Source organism: Agelaius tricolor, unplaced genomic scaffold (genome assembly GCF_023055355.1).
Source record: "Agelaius tricolor isolate 1412-34295 unplaced genomic scaffold, bAgeTri1.0.p SCAF_8, whole genome shotgun sequence".
Lineage (NCBI taxonomy): Eukaryota > Metazoa > Chordata > Aves > Passeriformes > Icteridae > Agelaius > Agelaius tricolor.
In genome coordinates this window covers 7,496,548-7,520,383 of record NW_027269268.1, presented here as the reverse complement: position 1 = coordinate 7,520,383, position 23,836 = coordinate 7,496,548, and the positions used below count along the sequence as shown (strand labels likewise).

The following is a 23,836-nucleotide window of genomic DNA, read 5'->3' as shown; positions in this document are numbered from 1 at the left end:
GAGGTGAGATAACTGTGTTGGCCCAAGTGTGAGCTCCATGATACTGGTGAAGGAGGCTGCTTTTTCTGGCATATGGCTTTTGGGAGGATGGCTGTGAGATGGTGGGTGCAAGCAGTGCTGGCCAAAGAGCTCTTTAGGACCACTGTGTCTCCCTTCTTTGCTGAGACTCTGCAGGTCCCTTGCAGCAGAGTGCTCAGCTTTATCCAGCAGTTAACTTTTAATTGGTCATTGGTTTGATTTTTGGGTTTCTGATTTAATGCATGACATTCTGTAACTTTCATTCTGGAAGCAAGATGAACAAGTGCCTTAATATTTAAAGGGAATGTGATCACTTTGCTGAGGTTTTGGAACACTGTAGGTGATCTTTATCTGTTTGCAAACCCTTATCCATTTTACATGGACTGGCTTCAGCAAACTAATAATAGGCTCTCTTTGCTTAGCTGGGTTTGTGGCCCTCCATAGAGGGAATGCCTGCTTCTGTGTAATGCACTACAGGGGTAAAAAAACTACTAGTCCTAGAGCATAAGAACATTCTCTGCAACCACCCATACTGGGGAGAGAGAAAAATAGGTAAAATCATGTGCTGTTCTTTGAGAAGGTCTAATCTGCTTTTAGAAACACTGTAATAATGAGATCTATTATTTGGAGACCTGGGGTACTTCTGCCATTGCAGAAGTTGACTTGTACAATGAGGAATTGAGAACAATAGACCTAAATAACTTCCTAAATTGGCTGGGAAAATTCAGTAACTCAGTGTTTTACATATGAAAAAAGGCTTGGTCATTTAGTGAATTAAGTGGCACAAAGCTTTCCCTTGCAGCTCTCTATTTATTTGTAATCAAAATTAAGAGTTTAGCCAAGGATGGGAGAAGAAAAAAACATTAGCAGCTTCAGTCTAGAATTTTCCTCTGAAGATGCCTTTAACTATTTGCTGTTGTTCCCTCCTCCTTCCAAACCAGTTCCAAGCTCTTAGTGGGCAGGTGGGATGACTTCAGCCTTGGTTTTGGTTCCAAGTGAGCCAGCCCCCAGGTGGAGTTTCTGTACCTACCTGAGCATGTCGCTGATGAGTATTGCTGTTGTTTGGTGCCATAGTGCACTGACAGTGCAGCTCTGCACAAGTGGGACCACGGTGGAGTAAAACAGATGGATGAAATTGCCAGTCTGCAGAAATTGATAACATTAAAACTTGGCTCCCAAGCTGGTTCTTCCATTACTTAAACATGTGAATCGGTCTGGTTCTTAATGATTTGGAAAGGGTGTTTTCTTTCCAAGTCAGTTAAGTAAACTGGATGAACTGACTGACAGTAAATAGGTTTCTTTCATTACACATCCCTTTTTTCTGCATGTTTGGAGGGACAGACAGAATTTATGTGCAGGGAACCTATTGCTGTTTCTTCCTCTTGCAATATAGACAGCTGATGTAGCGTGGCACTGTGTTTCACAGCCAGAAGCTCCTTCTGTACTTCTTGAATAAATGAAAGCAGTTTGTAATTATTGCACAATCTGGTAATTGCAACCAAAACCTTCTTGGGATCTGGTTTGGCAACTGTATTGGTGTGTGTTGATGTTGTTTTGCTATTTGAACAACTTGTGAGAGAATTTATTGTGAAAACTGAGGAGCTGTGCATATTAAACAAACCCTACCAAAACACCCCAAATCAAAGAAGACGATGACCATACACACACACAACCCCCCATCCTGTAATGCTTATAAACCCAGATGCAGTCTGGGTTAATTTTTAAATCTAATGAACATTTAGTTGACATTCTGTCCTTTAGGCTGAACATTGGCCAAATACAGTGGTTTCAGTTCTTAGCTAGAACTGACTTTGGTATCTGTGCTGTACTTAGTTATAAAGAGACACGTATGGAGCTCACGGTGTCTCAGCCAGGGGTCCTGTGTTCAGTACTGTTTCCACTCAGCTCCCTTAACAGTGCTTATTCCTGTAACTTTCTGATTTGGCTGTCATTTGTGCCAGTCAAGACAGTAGAAATAGGAGAAAAGGTCCTATTTTCAACTATAGCAGGAGAAAACATCAAAATCCTGTTTGAAAATATCCCCCCTGTCCCCATGGAAAAGTCTGATAGAAATGCCATGTAAAAGAAGGTATTGTGAAGAAAACTCTCTTCTGTGTCCCATCCCCATCTTCTGGGCTATTTCTTCTTCCCTTCCCTGTTCCTTTGTTCATCGATTAAATATCAAGTTAATGGTTTCCTTTTGTAAAAATTTCTTCCTTGAAAATAGGCCATCTCCTCCCTCTCAGCCTAATGACGGAAAAGTACAGATGATATTGATATAAGCTGTGTTTACTTTAATGTAACAACTTGAAAGGCTGTTTGTGTACAGTAATCTGCCAAGTGAATAATGGTTTGGTTTTACTTGTTCAATATTTCTTTCTTTCCCCTAGAGAGGGGGAGGTCTGAACAACCAGTAGCAGTTGCTGAGGTTAATAAGATACATTTAAAAGGTCTTTAATTAAGCCATGCAGTTTTCTTAGAAGGCCCTTGAACTATTCTTTCACCCCTTCCTCTTCTGTTTCATGTGGGTGAGTGCAAACGAGATGGGAGTGCAAGGGAGGTGCAGGCACTGACTGGATACAGATCTAGGATCTTGCTTACACACAGCTGAGTCTCAATGGAAAGTAGGAAACCAGAGGAGGATTGAAATGGTTTGTGTGAGTTCAGCTGGCCAAGGGTGTGCTGAAAGCTGAGGCAGTGGTGAGAATTGATGTGCCAGGGCTCAGCAGGGTGAACACACAAGGTGTTGTTACAGCTGCTGCTCCAAATTTTATTGGCTCCTCTGGGTTTTTCTGTGCTGTCCTCATCTGGGGCCAAATTGTAGCCTTCAGCTTGTGCACTGGGTTCCAGCTGATCTACCTCTTCCATATCTTTTGAGAAACTTCAACTGTGTATTATAAGGCAATGTTGTACTTTAGTGAAAAGAGGAATCTATGCTACTATCTAATTTTCTAGTTTCCTTTGGCTTTTAAGTTTTCAAGTCCACTTCAAAAGGGTGTTCCTGGTAAAGAGCTCTGCTTGAGCTTGTGCTCAAAAAGAATTCTTGACCTGGAGCTTTTACACAGAGAATGGGTTTTGCATGTGTATAAGCAAGTGCTCAAAATGGATTCCTGATTCACAGCTTGAAACTGAGGAGTGACAGAAAAAGAGATGTAGAAAAGGGAGGGATATTAACCTTACAATTTCCTGTGTTCCTTCCCTGTTGTATGCATTACTACAAGCTCCACATTTCTAAGCAGGGCTGTTAAGTGAAAAAATGTGGAGTTAAGGCACAATTTGCTAGTTGGGAAGGATTCTAAGAGCTGTTCTGAGGATTAATGGAAGTTTCAAGAAGAACAGAAAAATGCGTAAATAGTGAGACTCTTTCCTTACTCCCTTTTTTCAAGTGGCTTCCAGAAATATTTGCGGCAAGTTTTGCTTTGCAGAATTTTACTCTTTTTTCAGCCCATGTTTAGTCACTGTTGTAACCAAGAAATTGGGCAAGATGGAAAAGTTACTGAATGTGTTAAAAAGTGTGTGTGGAGAATGTTATCCCATGGTTCCAAATTACTATGATCAACTTGCATTTTCTTGAAAATACCTAGCTTTCTACAGCTGGCTTGGCTGGATGTTACCTGGGTTATGTAAGGTGCCAGGTGCTGTTGGGGGTGTTACTCATTGTGTTTGTGGATGTTTCATGAATGACTTTCAGGGCCAGCGAGAGAGCACAGAGATGAAGCAATCCTGAGTCAGCGCATCCCTGCGACGCTGCGGGAAGCTGGCTGCTGGGACACTGGTTGTTCAAGGGGCTTTCTGTGCTTGGCACTGAGTGTAGCTCTGGGCAGACACTCAGGGGGTGAGGAAAAGTCCAGCAGCCTGCATGTAAGGATGGAAAACCTTCTGCAGGAGGTCGGTGCAGTGGTTCCTGTAGGGCATCTGCTCTGTCCCTCGGTGAGCAGAGCACAGACCTCCTGCTTCATCCTGAGGGCAGGGAGTGGCTGTTGTTGGGATCATGTGTGGGAGGGCAGGGATGAGGAACCCCAGGGAGAGGCAGTGCTGATTCATTCTCCTTGCAAGTCTGTTGCCACCGTGGTGTTGAGGACAGGAACTCATTGGCTGCTGCCATGAAAATGGTTGTAAGGGCAGAGGCTTGGAAGGGCCTTATCAGAGAAGGTGGTTTATGCCCTGGAAGTGCCCTGAGTCACCACTGAGTGAACAGAATGCTGGATGTGCCTGGTGAAACTCCTCACGTGTATTTCTGAGGCATTTTGGTGGGATTTTCCAGCCTTGGTCTCAAGCTTGGTGTGAAATCGCCACAGTCATTGCCTGGGCAGATGTGACTTCCTTTGGCTCTCAGGTTTTGCTCCTTGAAGAGGTGGTCAGTTTTTATGGAAGTAGAACTTCCTTGACAATTTTGCTCTGCTCTTAGAGGTACAAGAAATGATGCTGTGTTTACAGAGGAATGCACCCACTCACAGGTGTCTGGCCAGGAACTCTTCCCCAGTTCCACCCAATCTCTTGGCAGCAGTCACTCCCCCAACTCCTGATGCCACACTGGCCCATCTGCAGTCGTGCTGCCTGTCCTGTCCCTGGTTTTGGGATCCTGCCTAAGAGGAGGGTCTCTGTGGATCCATGAGCCCCTCCTGCCCATCCTGGGCTGCTTCACCAGACTCTGCCTGACAGGCATCAGCTTGTGAGGCTCCTGCTGTTGCATGAAGTTGTTTGCTCAATTGTTTAACAAAGTGCTTTTAATGGAAACATAAAACCGGATAGAAATACAAAGCCTAATGGAATAATCTCTTAATTGCAGTGCTGTATGTAAATGACTTTTCAGCACATGATTACTGTACTTCCAGGGGGAACAGCAAGGAAGAAGGAATATTGAATGAAAGACACTAAACGCTTCAGCTGCTAAGAATGATGATTTATTGCCAATCTGAGCATCGGGCTAAGCAGGGCAAATAAACTGACAATAGTAAGTGCTTTTGGAGGTAGAAATTGCCTCATTCAGGGTATTCACTGTGTGCAACATGTAAATTCTACCAGGATAAAAGCACAAAGAGTGATTAATTAATAGTGGCGAGATACTCATGCATGCAGTGTCCTTAGGCAACCCAGAAAAAGTATTAATCAGCACATTGCCCAATTATTGGCAGATAACTCCTGGTATGTAGTAGTTTGCTACTTCAGCTAGAAAATACATTGTCCCTCTGCCTCCTGTAAAAATCATGGGGTTACTGTGTTATGTGGTTCACAAAAAATACCTCATGTTTTTAGGCAGCCAAGGAGATGTGCTCAGAGGCACATTGACATTATCATGTCAATGATAATGCCTTTCAAGATACAGTAGTCCTTAGAGAAACTGTGTCCATCCTTCAGATGTCTCACCTGGGTTAGGCAGCAGCAGGTTAAACAACTCTTAGGTGGGTGTTGAGCTGGCTGGATGTGGTGTACAGCTGTGTGCTTTCCAGAATAAGGCATGGTTAGCAGGGAGCACGTTCTCCAGGAGCACTCAGGTGCTGCTCAGGGAGGCGAGGTAAGTGCTTTGGAATTGGCCTCGCTGGTTCCCAGCAGCACTCCCCTTTCCCAAGGTGTAGTTCCTTGTACAGGTAGTTCCTGGATTCCCAGTGCTGCCTTAGGCAAGGATGCCTGACTTCACCTGCCTGCAGAAGCCCCTGTGCTGCTCAAGCATTTCCTGGCACGTCTGGGACACGCCCGGTGCCCGCTGGGCTCTGCCAGGCGCGCACAGATGCAGACCCAGCACCAGGCCTGCAGCAGGCAGCTCAGAGATTTCCAGTGTTTGCAGTGGCCTCGGCAGTGCCAGAGCCGTGCTGCTGTCCCGTGGGAACAGGAGCTGGCTGTTGATTTGGTGTGAGCCAGAGGGTGATGTTCCCACTGCCTGCATGCAAGTGTGGCTAATGATGCTGGAGCTGAGCACTTGCCTGCTTCCAGCACCAAGGGAAAATAGGTGCTTTTTAAACAGAGGTGCAGGTGATGTGGTGACAATGTGGCTTGTGTTTGGTTTGGTTTGGGTTTTTTGTTTTGAATTGGAAAAACAGAAATATGTTGAATAATTTTGTACAGAATTGAAGTGGGAGAGTATTTGTATCCAGTTTATTATTATTCTTTAAAGGGATAGCTTTTTGTAGTTGCTAAAAGTAACAGCTTATGTAAACGTTCTTAAAAAGCAGGAAAAAGGAAAGATAAAATAATTCAGAGTGTATTTTGGAGGGGTATGTGCTTTGCAGTGTGCATTAGGCATGCATCAGTACCTGCTTAATGCACCCTGTCATGGATTATTGCTCTTGCTTAGATTGAACACTTGCCAAGTTCTTTCAGAATGACAATGAGCTGCTTTGTTCAGGCTGATGATTCGATTGCAGTTTGAAACTCCAGCACAGAGAGGTAGTCAGCTACAGAGCATGTGCACCTCTTAATAAAATGGAAAAAAAGATACAAACCATAGGAAAGTTAGCAGGCCCTTCTGTGTATAGATGAAAAAAAATTAGAAAAACTTCTGGAATAATTAGAATCTGGCAGAGAATGCAGGAAAGGTTTTTAAATAGGCTTTTCAGCATATAAACAGATCTTTTCAACAAACATTGCTAATCTCGTTATGCTTCTACGTAGTCCTTGCTATGCAGATAAGACTTGTCCAACCTGTTACTTGGTACATGCTGTTATGTAAGTGAAAAACTCAAAAGGATAGGAAACCTTTCTTTCGTGCATGATGTGTTTGCTGCTAATTCCTATGAAAGTATGAAAGAATTCATCTCTTTCATATTTTTAAACTTTTCTTAATCTCAATTTAGTTACAGTACTATCATGTTCTTAGCATGTTAGATTTGATTTACTCAGTTGTTTGGGAAGGATTTACAGTAAGAATGTTTCACAAGACATTGCTCTTGTGTTTAATAGGTTGCAGGGGATTAAAGATTCAGGAGGCAGAGTTGCACATATCCATATTTCTGAGACAGTTTCAAATGCTCATATTTGCAGGTTTTGCTTTTGATATGTCTCACAGCAAATTAAACCACTGATAGCATTTGATGTGGAGCTAATTCTTTGAACAGCTTCAGGTTTGCAGTCGGGAAAGGAGCAAGTTCTCAGGCTGATGTTACATTTTACACACTGGGCTTTGAGCTGCATTGAGCTGTCAGCTCCAGGAGCCTGTGTTGTCTCTCGGCTGGGATGGTCACAGAGGGAAGAAAGGAGGACCCTTTGGACTGCGCAGGAAATCTGAGGTGAAAGGCTCTTGGGCTCTGCAGAGGTCTCACTGCCAGCCCTTTCAAGCTGTCTGACAGCATTTACAAGAAGCTGGATGAAGTCAGCTCTTTAAGAAACGGGGGTTTGGGGATGGCTGAAGGGAGCCAAGCTAAGCTGAGCTGTGTGTGAAGCGAGAATGTGGCAGTATGTGTAGGTTGTGGCGCCTGTGGGCCACATGCAGCTCCTATTCCATCAGTCACTCTGCCTTGTCAGAGCATGGACAAGGTCAGCTGATAGCAGGCTCCTGGAGAAAAACCAGTGATATATTCACTTGGCCAGATGTGCAGGGATGTGGGGAGAAGTGTTGTGTGAGAAGGGATTTAAAATGCACACCCATGAAGCAGCTGCTCACTAAACATTTCAGGTTTTCTTCTACAAACTGTGTATCTTGTTGAAATTCTTTTTTTACTGTGGTGGAGAACAGTAATGTTGGGATTTTTTTAGTAGCATTTAGGAAATTCTATAAAATCAATGAACAATAGGCATGTCCACTTGAATAATTTTAATGTAGTCCTAAAATAGAATATTTACTGCTTTTGACTTCCTGCACATGCAGTAAGCATTTCAGTATCCTCTCAAAGAGCTAAGGTAGTAAAATAGATTGTAAGATTTCAATCTTTGACTTAACTTGAAAAATTATTTGACATAGAAAATTAAACATTAATTTTCTGAAATTTAACCACTGCTATCGCCTGGATTGTTATTTTGCTTTTTTTACATTGCTGTAACTTGCTTTTTATCTTAAGGCCTTTTAGCTGAGAGTTCTTTCAAAGCTTTATCATTTTTATGAGGATACTGGAGAAACTGTAACTGGGTTGGAGGGGACCATTGGTCTTTGCTTGACTGAATATTTCTGTGCTACATGAGGAATAAAATATTTGGATATCGGGTGGGAAGAAACAGTAGGTCTCAGCAAGCATGGCTTAATTTCCTATAACGACTAGGGTGGAAATATGTGTGAACCAAAATGTTGCAATTGTGTGAAAAAATGAATTTAAATAGGTCTGGGAAATTAATATGAACGGTAAAAATGCTTTTTGTTGATCCCTTAATTATTTGGTTCCTTTTCAGATAGTACTAGTTTGCAACAGCCTTTTTACCTAGTTTCTCATGGTTTGCCAGTAAAGAACATTGTTTTAGAGCATTTAAAGAAATAGAAACCTAATTTCATTTTTGTATTCTGCTTTCTGTGCATTACTACTGCAAACACAGTTCTCTTGCTGCCTTTAAATCTATCGATTTTATTGAACAACAAGAACAGCAAAAAAGGTATTTCAAGGCAAAAGCAAATTAACAGGTAGGATAGGTTTTATGTAAGGTAGAATGTAGGTTGTACCCTATGCATTTTCCCAGGCAAGCCTCCGGCAGTTCATCCCAGGTGCTGGATTTCTGCCATTGAGATGAGGAATTCAGAGGCAGATGGGTACAGTGGGAGATTTCATGCACCACTTCACTGAAGAAAGCCTTCAGACTGCTCGGGCAGCAGCTGATAACCACTTCTGACTATTCAAGTGTGCCTTGTCAGCGTTAGAGACACTGATATTTTGCTACTGGTGGGTGAGTTAATAAAATATCACCATCCTGCTGCTGTTTCCACTGGGGAACACCTTCTCCCCGTGCTGGGCAGTTGTGCACACGTGTACATGCTCTGAAAGGATTGCTGCTCACCATGTGGTGGTTACCCTGCTCCTGTGCTCAGGCAGCTGATTGAAAGAGCCCTGCCAGAAAGATTTGGCTTAGAGATAACAACTGAAGCCGGGCGCTGAAGTGCAGAGTGCTGGAGGATCTGGCCAGGCTTAACAAAACTTGAGATTTGGCATTCTTCTACCGATTTTACTTCAGTCACATAATTTTCCTGAGCTGGAGTTTGAAGCCAATGAGTTAAATTTGTTTACATGTCTCAGGCTGACTTAAACAATCAGGAGAAATGCATGATGTTTTTTATTGTAAGTGACGTGTAGGTAATCAAGAGGAAGAAGCACTTTGGGAGGGAGTAATGCTGCAGGGCAGTCCATTGCCAAGTAGTGAGAGGTGTTCCAGGTGCTGTTGATCCTGGTGGAGAGCAGAACGTGTCTCAGCAGAAGCTGAGTCTCTAATGGGTCTATTCAACTTAATTTTTCTTGTTGCCTGCCTACTACCTGAACACTGCCTTAATCCAAATTGCCCCCGTGCTGCTCTGACATGGCCACGTGTGAGTTCAAGTCTACATGCTCAGTTCACGGCACTTGCCAAGTGCTTTACCTCCGTTTTCATTAAGGGAGAACTCCAGCTCGCAGCAAGCTCCAGGTGCTGCAGAGGCAGGGAAGGTGCCTGGAACAGTTGTGCAACAGCGGCTGGGACACAGGGCTGGTGACCCTGCTGTGCCAGCATCCTGCGCTTGCCCTCTGGCAAGTCGGGAATAATGCCAGGTTGCATTTTGTGGATGAGAGACTCCGTGACTGCAGCTGGCTTTTAAATCCATAAAAATGGGAAAAGGTCACTTCTGAGAAAATCGTGGGTGAGTCAAAGTCCTCTCTCGGTTGGAGCAGGATCTGCTCGGCAGGGAATGCCGATTCTCCGTGGAAGCGGATTCTCAGACAAAGGCAGGATGTAGCAGGCTGTCAGAGGGATCTGGGTGTACCAGCTGAGCCTGACCAGATTGGCCCTGGCTCCTCTGCGGGAGGAGGCACTTGGGGCTGTGTGAAAATGTTTGCTCAGCTGTGCAACAGAGCACTGTAGATGAGTTAGAGGCAAACTGATGCTTCCCATTTTGCTACAGACAGTGAAGTTTAGAAAAACTTAATTTTCACTGTCACCTCTGCAAAATAAACCCATTGGGGCAGCTGTTATATCTGTATCCTGACAAAGGTAACTTTTTGATCCTTGCTGATGAGGTGACAAGAGACCTGGATGGGCTCCTCTTGCCTGCAAATGCTGCTCACTTGGAAATTCAGTCTTGTCACGGTTGGGTCACCTCAATCAAGGCTGCCTGGTGTGCAGCTATGAGAGGGCTCTTAAAATCTGGGGAACTCGCCCTGGACTCGGATCCCATCCGAGGCTGCGCTTCTAGAGCTGCTCCTTCAGCTGCAGCCAAAGCGCCAGCATTTTGGATTCTCTCTTGCACACCTGATCCCTGAAATAGCACCGGAGTTGCGGATCTTTACTCACCTAGCCACAAAGACACGCATGCCTTCGGGGCTGCATGGCAGTCAGAGCGCTCACGTGGCTGCAGGAAATCCTGGGATGTGTGCCTGAGCCTGCCGCGTACAGAACGCCTTGCACAGGAGAAGTGGTCAGGATTTTTCATTACACATACCCGGTGATTTAAATTTTTCACATTTCCTGCTTTGCCTGCCACATCCAGAACAAACAAAGCCTTAAATTCATCAACTCCTTGTCTGCTTTCCTTGTAATTACACTTCACACAATCACACCTTCTTAAAAGCCCTTCTAATATATTTGCATTTAAATGGAGAATGACAGCTTTCGTGTTCCCCGTCTAACTTATAATTAACACCTTTTCTGACTGTTCTATTAACGTCACCTACATGGGGAGAGGCTGAAAGCCTGGGTTACTTTAGAGACTTCATTTCTGCAGCAACACAAGTGCAGATGCTGCCTCTTGGTTTGCTCAGGTCTTCGGCTGTGGCACCATAGTTATGTGCTCTATAATTGTCACATTTTTTCAGATTTCCTAAGTTGCTGTTGTATGTGGCAGTTTATGACTAAATAATAGATTTTAAGCATTTCAGGGTGTGAGGGAAAGTCCAAGTCATAAACTTTTCACTTGTTTGCCTTTCTTGAGTAGGCACAAAAAAGGTTGTTACTGTCAGATATTTGCATCTTTTGACAAATCTGCTTTTTCCTCTTTTGAGACTTCAGTGGTTCCTGGACCAGAGGCTGAGAAATCTTGGGGTGTGTTTTTAAGTGCATAGCCATTTGCACTGGGGTTTAAGTTGAGTCTATGAAGGATCTGTCATGTTTGAAGAACATCTGAGAGTTCCCAGTTCCTGCAAAAGTCGCTGGGCGCTGCAGGGGCTCAATTCTTAGGAAAAGATCAGGCTTACTCCTGGGAACTGCTTGATGATCAAAGGCCTATTGATGCTGAAAGGAAGCAAAAGCCTTTTAATGGCTGAGTAATGAATATAATTTTAAACTTGGCAACAGTGGGAGGAAACAAATAAGTCAGAATTTGAACCCAAAGATTACCATAGGAGAGGCTGAGTGAGAAGATGATTAATGTTACAAAAGTAGAACTTTTTTTTTTTTTCTGGCAAAGGCCAACTTAGCTTCTACTTAAGCAAAGTGGCAGTTCCCTTCTGCCTGTTACAACATCCCAGCCTTCTCTGCTTCATTTTTTTTTTGTGTAACCTAGAGGGTTATGTGTTTAAAACATAAAAAGAGGTGTATTCAGGATCATTATTCCATATGCTTTGAAGGAAAGGTTGCAGCAGTGCTGCATTTTCTTGGAACACATTTTTTGTCCAAAAATATTTGATGGGAGGTTTCTTACAGTCATTGTAGATAAACAGGTGGGCTGTGAGGCCTTGATCTCTTGCTCAGTGGGTCTGATACCCCTGTCAGTAAACAGGGCTGGATAGATGTGATGAGTTGAAGGAGCTAGAGGAAGCAAAATCTTGAAAAGCTAATTCCAATTCATATCACTTCAGTGTGAAGATATGTGTTTTTGGGAAGCATGTACCAAAGCTGATTGATGATGATGATGATGCAGAAAATAATTGACTAACTGTACCATCTGTTGTACTTCTACCCTATGTTTTTCTCTTACCACTTGTGTGTGTTCAAACTGTATTTTCTGAGAAATAGTGTTTGATGTGAAACAGAACTTAAAAGATTCAGCAAGTCACAGCTTGTCCATGTCTCCATAAAGGAAAGGAAGCAAAGGTTGGGACAGGGAGTTTTTGATGCTGTTTGGTGTTAGCTGTAGTGTTGTCCTTCCATCTGCTTGTGTTGCACTCACTGTCAGGCTGTGTAGGTGATACCAGTGTGAGAGCTGAGCACAGCTGTGATGCTCAGGAGTTTTCTGTGCCATGACTTTATCCACGTTTCTTTTCAGGCTGATGAAAGAAACTGCATATTTAATCTTTGCAGATGTGATCTTGGCTCTATAAATTGTGGTAATTTTTCTGTGGAGATTTTGATAGGAACTGAGCTGGGGTGCTGCAGCAAGGCTGTTTAATCTCCGTTTAATTGTTTTCAGGGATGATGTGTCTTACCTTAAGCAAAAATACGTCTCTCAATCATGATTAGCATTTTCTCACATTAAAGAAGAGTCAATGTTAATGACAAAACAGCTTAAATAAATTTGTATTTTCCTGCAGTTGTACTAAAATGAAATGTTGTGTTTCAGAGGAAGAGGGTTCTGCATGTTGAGAGGGAAGTGTTCTCTGTGTGTTTGCTTTTTAGCCTTTTTCCACATTCCTTCCTTGCTCCTGGATAAGTCCTTTTGGGAGCCAGTACTAGATCTTACTACAATTAAAGCAGATTTTTATTTTAATTTCATTTTCACTTGGAGAACACAGGGGACATAAGAGGCAGAATTTCTTCCTGCACCAGTCTATTTTTTGAAAATGTTGTCATGGTCTGGATTGTCACATATCAGCATTTGAACCTATGTAGCAAGGGCTGGCATGTCACTGAGAGCAGCTTCAGAGCACGTCGGCATTTTATGGCTTCTGTTACAGACCCAAGCCTGGATGATGCTGCGGATCAGGGCGTGTGCCTTGCTGAACTTCCTGAACCAAATCCCTTATTATGGGAGCCTTCACCTTGGGCTTCTTTGAGCCCAGCAGAATTCTACTGTTTCAGTCTGTATCAAAGCACTATTTGGGTTTTTTTTGGGGGTGATCTGTGCATGTATCCCCTAACTCCCAGGCTCCCTTGTGCTTGGTGTGGTGGTGCCAAGCCTCGAGGTTCAATTTCCCAAAGCATTTCTACAAGCCAGTAAGGAAGAGCTTGGGGGTGGTTTTGAGTTTTTTTCTTGAGTTCTCATTCTAGGAGAATCTGAGTGTCAAAGCTGTGCGTCTGAAGAGGTTCCTGAAGAGCAGGAGTTGGGGTTCTCCCCGCAGCTTTGGCAGTAGCAGGGCTGGGGCAGTTGGTGCACGAGGGGCGCCTTCCCGGAGCCTGGCAGACGGCGTCTCCGTGTGGGTTTCCTTGCTGGCGCCTGGCAGGACATGGAGACCTCCTCTCCTCTTGGCACAGGGCCACGCAGGGCCTGAGCTGACCGTGGTTCTCAGAGGCTTTCTGCCTGGCTTCCTGACACTTGACCTTAGGGAGCTGCCCTGTGACTTACAGCATAGCCCAGCTTTTCAAAAGGTTTTCGTGACACCTATATGATAAAATAGAATGGGAAGGGGTTTTAGCTCTTGTCTTCAGGCAGTTTAAGGTCTTGTCTGCAGCTTAGAGAAGGGCAGGCTGCTGCTGTCAACTGCATTATGAAATGAGTAGCTACATAGTGTTTTTCCCCTTATCCTTCTGCTTTTGAAACTGTAGCTCCTTCTGTTCAATGAAGCTGGAGAAAAACTCAGAATGAAAATTACATTGACCCGATTCAGACAGGGAGGCAGAGGGTGGGTGGTGATGCCGAGCAGCAAAGGGGAGGGGAGTGACCCCTGGCCTGGCTGCAAGGGCAGTGGCTGTGCATGGCCAGCACAGTACCCCATGAGGGTATTGAAGGCTGAGCAGTGCCCGGTGCTCCTGTACCTGTGTGAGCACCCCTGTCTGCTGGGAGGGTCCTGAGCAGGCACCTTTGTCTCCTCTTAAACCTTCAGGAACTGGCACCATGGCAGATAGGCAGTGTCCCTGCCCTTCCCCTCTACCCCCCCTCTGCACTCTTTAGAAAGAATTTATTGCTGGGAAGAGAGCTTGGGGTCAAGGAAGGTTCAGGAGAAGAAAAGGCCTTTAGAGGTATTACAGCTGCTGTCTTTGCAGTAAGCAGCACATAAGTTGCTTTACGTTCAGTGTCAGGGTACATATAGGAAACATAGCTACTTCTCATCATAAATATTATTGTTGTGAGAGACTCAAGTGGTTTAGGGTTTTCCTTTTGTTTGAATGTAATCAGAACCTCTGAGCAAAACAACTTGATTACTTGAAGTTTGGGTGCTTGCCAGCCTAGAAATAGAAGGACATCCGTAATCCACATGGATGTAAGCACAGTATTTTAGTAAAAAGCAATTTTCAGGGTCATAATATGTGACCTGCCTTTTTGTGAAACACATTCACTTAAAAAAAATAATTTGCAAGCATACCATTTTAGATAGTAAATCTAGCCAATATTGCTTCTAGTTTGCCTTATAATTTTTCCTAAGTTTTGTGTTTTGCAGTTGGTTTTTCCCACACCTGACTGGACAAAGCTTTTCTGGCACACACAGTGCAACTGCCCAACTAACTGCTTACAGATAGGAAATTGCTGACATGCAAAATTACATCAGATGTACAGGGGAAATGGTTCTATTGTAAGGTTTATTACAGAGGGATTGTATGTATTTACTGAAGCAGTGGCCAGTGATTCCTGCTTTCTTCTTTTTTCTTTTATGAATGTTTAAAATTGTTTGTAGGAGTAGGGTACATAGCTACTACTGAACACTTCTGTTTTGCTATATTTGGAAACAGTTTGACACTAGCAAAGTTGGAAACTATGCTAAACGTGCACAGTCTAACCCCTGAATGTGTTTTTCTGCCTTAGTGGTACAAGTACATCCTTACTGCAGTTCCGTATATAGAAATTTGCCATCTGTCAGCATCATTTTCCAGAGCTCCCACTGAATCAGGAAACCCCCTCTGCAGCAGTCAGACCTTTTGGTTAACTGCTACAGCAAAGCCAGTCCTCTGCCTCTCCTCTAGGGATGATTAAACTTTCAGAGGGTGGTTATTGGTGTAGCATTTGGGAAGATGTCACTGGTGGGGTGGACAAGGCTTGCAAAGTGCGCACTTGAGAATTTGCGAGTGTGAAGAAGAATATAGGAATTGTATGTATACAGTAGACTGTGCAGTAGGGTAGAAATAGGGCAGGAGAGAGATAGCTGCATGCTTTTCCTTCCCCAATGTCTATAAAGATTAGAGCAAGAGATTCCCTTGTTTTGCAGTAGAATTTCACAGGCAAGGTGTAGTTTAAAAGATCTGGCTTTCTGTCAAGTCTTTCTGCTGTGCATGTGACACAGGTTTATTGGTGCTTTGGTGTGGGGCTGCTGGAGTTGAGTCCATGCAGATGTGGTTGAGGAGGAACAGGGGGATTTGACCTGGTGTTTTCTGAGTTTCTGAGACCTTTCTAAATATTTTTGTGTAATTGCCTTAAATGCAGCTGTTTGGGTTTCCTGGTGAGCAGCTTTCAAGCCTGTTTATTTCCAAGTAGTGTTGTTTTGTTTTTTGTCAAGTAGGCAAAATTTGTTCTTTGAAAGTGGCAACACCTTCAAAATAATGGATTCTCTTTTACTCCTGGGTGGAGAGTTGGGGTGGAAGTCTGAACAACAAGAATGTTAGTTTTTCACAGTTATTGTTGCAAATGGATTTGCCAGCTGGTGTGCTTGTCACCCCCACTGACTGCTCCTCAATTTGTTTCACAATGAAATGGATGGATAGCTTTTTCCTTCCCACTGTTCTTGAAGGATGGTATCAGGAGAAGAAATCACTGAGAAGGATGCATATACCTTGTGTGCCACATTACTGTGTTGTGCAGGAAATTCTTGATGTAACTGATTTGTCAGCTGTAACCATCCCATAGATTTCAAAGTTGCTTTCATTTTGGATGTATGCCATTGTCTGAAGCCAGGGTTTCTGCACAGAGTAGATACTTGTTGATAACACTGGTGTACCATGTTAATCATGCTTCCTTTCTCTCCTTCCTAAAGCTTGTGCAATGAGGACAGAAACTTGCTGCGGATTCGAGAGAAAGAGAGACGGAGTCAGGAGGTTCTGGAAGACAAAAAACAGTTCTCTGAGAAAACTCCCCTCTTTGCAGAACCCTACAAGGTAATGGGGGCTGGGAGGGGAAGAGAGGAGGAGAGAGGGCTGGGGTGAAAGGGAAAAGCTGTGGCTCTGCATAGACTTGAGCATAATAAATACAAATATAGCATCTTCCCATCTGCATAATTTCAATTCCTCAGAGTAGGTACTTGAATCTCAGTTGGGTTGTGCAGAAGCAGTATGGACTTTGGGCTGGCCTCCTGTAGTTTGAGGGAGGGTGCTCAGGAGTAGCTTGGCTGCCTGTCTGTCTGCAGCTGTGGGTGTAACAAATGAATCTGATGTTAACACTCCTGGAGGCTGCAGGTGCACCAAGCTTGGCTTGATAGCGGCTCAAGCAGTCCCATCTGCTTTGCAGAGATTTGCAGGATCAAGATGAGCTTACCTAACTTGACTCATGGTGATGTGTGGTGATTAAGTTAAGATCCTGAAGAATGTCTCTTCCTGAGCTGGATCTCTTGGGGGGCTTTTGAAATGTCCACCTCTTTGTTCTTCTGTTGCAGACTAATAAAGGAGATGAGTTGTCAAGCCGAATTCAGAACATGCTGGGCAATTATGAGGAGGTCAAGGAGTTCATGAGCAACAAATCTTGTCAAAACCTTATAGGGATTCCAAAGAGCGTTGCCCCTCAGTTTCCCCCCGGGCCGCCTGAGAAGGCCATCCGTACATTGCCATCTTCATTCCAGCACCTGACCCGCCGTCCACCCGTGGGACCCATGGTTGTACCCCCTCGTCCTCCAAGCCACTCCAGCCACTACCAAAAGGCACAGCCAGGGACAGAGCCAGCTTTGGGTTTGCACAGCAAGAGCCGCAGCTCAGCCAGCGCTCGCAGCCACGGCCCGGAGCACAGCCGGGGTGGCCGGGACGCGCAGGCGGGTTTTCCCCACAGCCACCATGGCAAGCCTGGCAGCGGGGAAGGTCGAGCTCACGGCCTGCAGGCCTCCCCTCTGGCGCTTTCCCCCTTCCTGCCATGTTTGTTGTCTTCTCCCGTGGCACCCCTGTCACCTCTACATTCCAGCCAGCATATCAATTCCAGGTCACAGAACAGCAGCAAAAGTCATGGGTCAACCTACAGTCAAACCAAATCATTACAGGACTTGGTGACGGGATCACAGGAGAAGGAAAGTCGGGACAGCCCAGCCGTTACCTTGACCAGCACCACTCAGCCTTCCTCTCAGACTTTTCCCCCTTCTTTGACATCAAAAGCCAGTGCAATGCAGCAGAAACCAACTGCCTATGTCAGACCCATGGATGGCCAAGATCAGGCACCATTTGAATCCCTGGAGCTCAAACCTCTCCTGGAGGAATACCATGAAGGACCCAATGACGATGTCTCAGATTTGAAGGCAAAAGTTAAAGCTGAACTATCCAAGTTGGAAACCCTCTCTGAGCCTAAGGAAGAGACTGATGAAGATCTGTCAGATTTGAAGGCAAAAGCCAAAGTAGAACTATCCAAATTCGAAACCCCTTCTGAGCCCATAGAGGTGAGTGCAATTTTTGGGGATGTCTGTTGGAACAGGGTAAGTTTGGCTGTGGGCGAACAGGTCATCAAACAGCAGTGACTGCCAGAAGCAGGGATGACTGTGTGTGTTTGGAAGGTGCATTTTGAGGTTGACCTGGGTGTAAGATACCTGTTTGAATGGTCAAAATGTTACACTTCCTGTGATTTTTCTGTTGTTTTCTCAGTGAGGCTACAGCAGGTTTTATGGTTCAAACCCGCCTTTGTGCCCATAATTTTTGTTTTCCTCTAAGGCTTGTTGAAAAGAAAGGGGAAATGATATGGTGAGAAGATCAAGTGCAGAGTGTTAGGACTCTGAGTGGTGGGTGGAGGCCCCCAATCCTCACTGAATATGGACAGCCAGCAGTGCAGTGGATTCTGAGGTCACCTGGGTTTTGTGACTGTGAACAGCACAGATTCTCCTCTGTAAGTTAGTAAAATCTCACTGTAGACCCACAGGAAAGTATGACTTGATATTGCAAGTTTCCTTGTTGTACTCCATCTGTTTTTGCTGACCCAATGCCACCCCTCTGATTTGTCATGTGGGATGGAGGCAGAAAGCAGGTAAAGCAGTGGGAGACGAAGAGCAACATTGTACGTGTGTTGTTCAGCAAATGCAGCTCCTTTTCCTGTGCCCTTTGAAGCCCAGTTTCGGCTGTGCCAAGGGACCTGCACGCTGACTCTGCCTGCCTTGGGACTTGGCTTCCTGTGAGCTCAAAGGCACTTGGTCCCCTGGTACATTTTGGGGATTTACTGTGCTCATCCTTCAGCCCTGATGTTATTGCTAGGCCCTATGGGATGTAGGATCCCATGGTCGTAAGGCAGCTGGGCAAGGAGAGATTGTTCAGAGATTGTTTCAAATTGTATTTTGCCACCTCTGTAATGAAAAGAAAGAGTGTGGGTGCAGTCTGTTTTTCATGGAAAAGGGTGTGGATCAGCTGCAAATGGCTGTAGGCAGTATCTTGTGGGAAATGAGAGGAAACTGTCAAAATGACATTGCTGAGAAGTTGTGAAAATACTTTCATGCTGAGAGACTATTTGCTACCAAGTGGGTTTGGCATTGCACATCACACCTCAAAACAGGAAGTTCACTGAGGTCACATTACCTTATTTGCTTAAGCAGATTTTACTCCTGGCAGAGAAAGAAAGCAATGCAGGGCATCACCTTCCACATTATCTGAATGTCTCATCTTTATTATTGTCTTATCTCTTTTCCCATCCCCATGCTTCTTCTGTCATCTCATGTAACTCTGGTTTAATATGGATTTTGATAGGGCAGCATTAGATATGATGCTGTGTGCTGAATGAGACCTTTTTCTCACTTTCTGTTGAGCACATGAGTCTGAGTCCAAATGCCCATGAAAATCCTACAGTTGTCAGTGCAGGAGTAGCATTGCTCATGCTCCTTCTGTTTCATCTGTGGCAAAGTAAGAACACAGTAAAAAGGGAATTGAAGATAATAAAAAAAAAGTTTTTGCACAAGCCAGGACCCTGGTTTTAATTATATGCTTAGTCCATTTTGAAGCTGATAGAGGAACCTTTTTTGTGAATATGCTGAATGATCCTGCTTTGCAGTAGGGATCTTTAGGCTGTGGCCCCTGATTGTTTTCTGTGCCTAGGCAGGCAGGAATACAGGCATTTTTGATAATGGCTCTGTAAGCTCTAGTGAAAAATACATTACTTTGATTTCTGCTTTTTTTCAGTCTTGTCATTGTCACATTTGCTTACCTCTGTTTGGTTTCAATGATGAACATCTCTTTGATACTAGAGCCCTCCAGGGCTGAAGCCGGAGGGACAAGAGGGGGAAACAGTGAGGTGGCACCCCTGGGTATATGACCTGTGTGCTGGATGTCCTGTACAAGAGAGGCTGCTTGGGGGTCTCTTGGTGGAAGGTTGTCCCCCTCTTTAGTTCTTGATGAAACAGGAGCTGTGGGAAGGCTCCTGCCCTGCAATGACCCTGGCAGTGAATGGTTCTAGACTAGCAGAAACTCTGCTGCTCTTCCCTCCTCTTCCCTGGACTGTTTGGCCCCAGCTTACTGAACAGCCACATGCCAAATACAGTTTTTCCTGTGATCTCCCTCGACATGACTTAGGAAAGCCATTTCCTCAACATGTGTTCTGGTTAATTGAATTTCTAAGGCATGTTTCACCTGCAGCTGTGAATTCATTATTGACAGCTCCTGCTCCTGGGAACACTGAAAAGTTCAGCCTTCCAGGCCAAATAGACACACAGTTTCACTGCAGAGTGAATGAATCCACAGTGGATAACAGTGCAGTGACTCACTTTGCATTCACAGAGACACTGAACAGCTCTTTCCCCTCTTCCCCAAATCAAAGCCTTCACTTTCAAATGTCATCATTGTTCCTTCAAGGCATTTTCCCAAATTTGTTGTGAGAAGGCTTAAAAATATAGCACAAATGAAGAAGCTTGGATGTATCCCTTCTCTTCATGTGTCAGGTTTTTTCTCTTCTCCAGCACCTAAACAAAGATGCTTTTAAAGCCATTCTCCCTCTCCATGTCTCTAGGAGGGCTGCAGCACCAACAAAGACCCTTGTATTGCCTCCATTGACACAGACTATGATGTGTGAAAGGAATCAGTTTGACAGCAAGGGAAGAAGCAGCCAGGCTGTTTTGAGGGAGAGTGTTTATAAATCCTCAAGCGTTGTTAAGGGCATAGTGTATGGAGGAATGTACAGCCCTTGATGCTGATTGAAGGTTTGGCTTTGTTTTCCCAAAAATTTTGGGGGTGTTTTGGGCATGGGTCCTTCTACCTGGTGTAATGAGGCCTCATCAGGCTCTCCTGCCTGTGAACTGGGAAGCAAAAAGGGAAGCAGCCAATTTAGAGCTCCTAAACAACAATGAAGCAGCCCAGATGTGTTAAATCATTTTGGTAACACTGTATTATCCTTGTGCTCAAGTTGCTGTCATTGATCTGTTTTCCTCAGTAAACATTTATCAAGGTTCACCAATTAAAATATGGTTGTTATATAGTAAATAGGAATTACTAAATACCTACAAAGATGTTTGAATGGCAAATACATAAAAAGTCTGGTTTTGGACTTCTCTTCATGGCACTTGAGGTTTTCTACCAGCAGAAGCTGTCAGGTGAACCCTGTAAAGTAGAAATAAATATATTGTTTTAATTCTGCATCCTTTCGAAATGAAAATCTTTAAAGACATATGTAGCACTGTTGGCCTTATGTAATGAATACACAGTAGTCAGCATTAAGCTACTGTCATCTTTCTCTAATCTTTTATGTATTTCTCATTTACCGAATAGAAGGGAGATTGTGCTTTGTTTGGGTTTTTTTTCCCTTACCCCTTGTAGTCCTTTTTTGATTATTTTATTTTCCTTGCTTTGCACCAAGACAGGCAACAAGGTGTTACTTCTGTGTCTCCTCTGCAGCCTTTTTATAATCAGAAGTGCCTCAGGTGATGGGAGAAGGGTTTCCATGCTTCCCCACAGCCATTGTGTCAATTTGTCTTGCTGCTGGTGTGTGACTGCTAAAGAAGCAGATCAAATATGAATGAGAATTGTTACTTTTTCTGACTGGTTTGGATAAAAAAAGTTTTAAAGGTAAAAGAAGTAAACCTCAATCTCACCATGAGAACTGAAGCTGTCATTCTTTGTAGGCTTCCCTAACAACTTGCATGTAAACATCTGAAGCTGTGCCATACAATGCCTTTCTCACGATGGGCGATGTGGTGTAAGCAGAAATGAATTGCAGCCAGAGGAGGGTTTACTGTGGGATTCTCTGCTGCTCATTGTCATACCAAGTGCCCAAAGACAAATCCTTTCACTTGGGTCTTCCCCATGTTCCCTTTTGGCTCTCAGAAGTGAAAGCAGTTGGTACTTTTTATGCTCTTACATTATCGTAATGTCTTGTTCCCCTCAGTCCCTGGGTTGCAGGTACATCCATAGGCAATGACCTTGATTGCTGCCTCTTGGGATGGTTGCATGGACCACAGGCAGTCTAGGGGTTTGACTAGTGATTATGAGGTCAGGATAGCACACAGCTTTTGCATTTTTAAATGCATAAACACATTTTGGCTTCTGTTGTTTTTCCCTCACATGATGAGCATGCAATATCTTAGGAGAAGTCAGAGTCAATCCCAGTTGACAGGAAAGAATTGTATGTCAGTGCTGTGTTTTGTTTGGGTTTTTCAGCTAAACCAAGCCAGAGCGTGCGGGTGTAGTTATGTAAACAGAAAAAGCTACTTGTGTTTGATTTAATAGGTCAGTCCCACTGGATGCAAAAGAGGATTTTCCCTTGTGTGCATCTCCTTTGGAAGAAGCTACATTTTCTATCCAGGCTGGAAATAAACCAGCAATAAAATGCCAAAGCAGCTCTGATGGCTCACGCGAATCATCCTCCACCAACCTCTCTGTAGATTTGTGAAACTCTCCGTGCTCTTTCTTGCACTAGTGGAAAGTGCCAAAGGGACAGATGTTGCCAATTTGAACCGTACAGGGGGAAGGCAAATATTGCTAAGCAACCGAGTGCTTGAGAGAATTTTTCGGAGAGGAGCCAAGGGAGTTATGTCTGGGAGCGCCTGCAGCTTCTCATGGCTCGGTGTGAGGGAAGAGATTAAAAGTTCTTTCCTGTCAGGGCTGACGCCGCCAGCACAAAAGACACCATAACCTATTGACACTGATTAGGGCTGACAAGGCAATGTATGAAAACAGGAAATCTGCCCTGCCATGTGGGAAGGCAGTAAGACATGTTCAGAGAGGTAAGTGCAGCACACAGCCGGTGCCAGGGTGGGGTCAGCAGTTGGCTTCAGCGGGACCAGGTGGAACCCAGGCAGGCACCCAGCCCCGTGAAGTCCAGTGGAGGCCGTGTCTGCCTTTCACATCTGACTGGGAGCAGGTCGCTGAAGGATGGGCTGGCAGGGAGAGGGGAGTGTTTCCAGTGAGTCCTGTAATAATTGCAGGCTGCCTCGTGTAGATGGAATTAACTTCTCTAGTTACTGAAGGATGAAAAAAGCTTATAAACCAGGCAAGTCTTAAAACACCTGTGTGTGGTTGTGCTTCTCCCTGGCCAAGCAGTACTTCATGGGTAAGTGCCAGCCTGGAGGTCTTTGCTTTGGTGGTCACAAATGCCACTGGAGATGTTTCCTCAGAGAGTGAATATGCCTGTTTCAAGCCTCTGAATTATTTTGGCTGTAGACTCCTGGTTCAAGAGATGTGTTTTCAGGAATGAAACACAAGATTTATCTTCCTACATTGGTCATCACATTAGCACTCTCCTAATGCTACTTTGAGCACCTCCTGGACTTTGATCTGATTCTTTGCTTTGTTTGAGTGTAGGAAAATGTTTAGCTAGCATGTGCTTTGTGTTGTATTTCTTACTTTATGGGATTTTTTGTTACTGGTTACCAGTGAGCCTCGGTGGAAGTGGCATTTTGCAGCTTAAGGATGCTCCATAGAAGTATGGGTCAGCACATGATGTGGGTTATGACAAGTCTGGTGGTACTGCCTTTGCTTCTTGGGCACTGCTCGCAGTGCTCTTGCCCCACGTGGGTGCTGCAGCAGGAAGGTGCCTCACTGAGGTGTTGGTCAGCTCTATGGTTTTCAGTGAGCACCAGCATCAAGGGGAGAGGAGTTGCCCTGCTGTTTGTATGAGCTGGTACAGTCCTGCTTGGAGAAGAGCTTCTGATGGCCCTGGATAGGGCATGAGATTGCCAGAGCTCACCAAAGCTTGACTACAGCAATGGTAATTTTTGAAAAGTCAGCAAGTAGTAGTGTTCCTGCCCTGGCACACTACTCAGTGCAATCTCTTTTTATATGAGTTATGCCTCTCTTATTTGTTTCCTTGTGTTGTTATTCTGTGCTTTGAAGTTTCAGGTCTCATTTTTCATTTTCTCTGATGTCTAACAATGTTGCTGTCTGAATTATCTTTAACATCCTTCTCCCTTCCAAGCTTTAGATGCCAGTTTTTATCTTCATAATGATAAGCATTTATTACTTAGACAATAAAATAGAGCTGTATTGTTTTAAGCCAGCAGAATATTTTAATTCCCTGTTGGAAAAGGTGATACTCCTAATTGTTTGATCTCCTGCTTTTTGACACACCAATTTCTCCTCCAAACTGCTTTAGCAGCGTAGCATT

General features: G+C 44.3%; 1 protein-coding gene across 3 annotated transcripts in view; it reads left to right on the top strand.

Moving 5' to 3' along the window:
• Nucleotides 1-23,836, top strand: part of AFF1 (ALF transcription elongation factor 1) — a 67,412-nt gene that overhangs the window by 6,939 nt on the left and 36,637 nt on the right. For all 3 annotated transcript variants that reach the window (XM_071431523.1, XM_071431524.1, XM_071431525.1), the window contains exons 2-3: nucleotides 16,113-16,233; nucleotides 16,728-17,708. In XM_071431523.1, coding sequence (XP_071287624.1) covers nucleotides 16,113-16,233; nucleotides 16,728-17,708 — 1,102 coding nt within the window. The remainder of the gene's footprint in view (nucleotides 1-16,112; nucleotides 16,234-16,727; nucleotides 17,709-23,836) is intronic.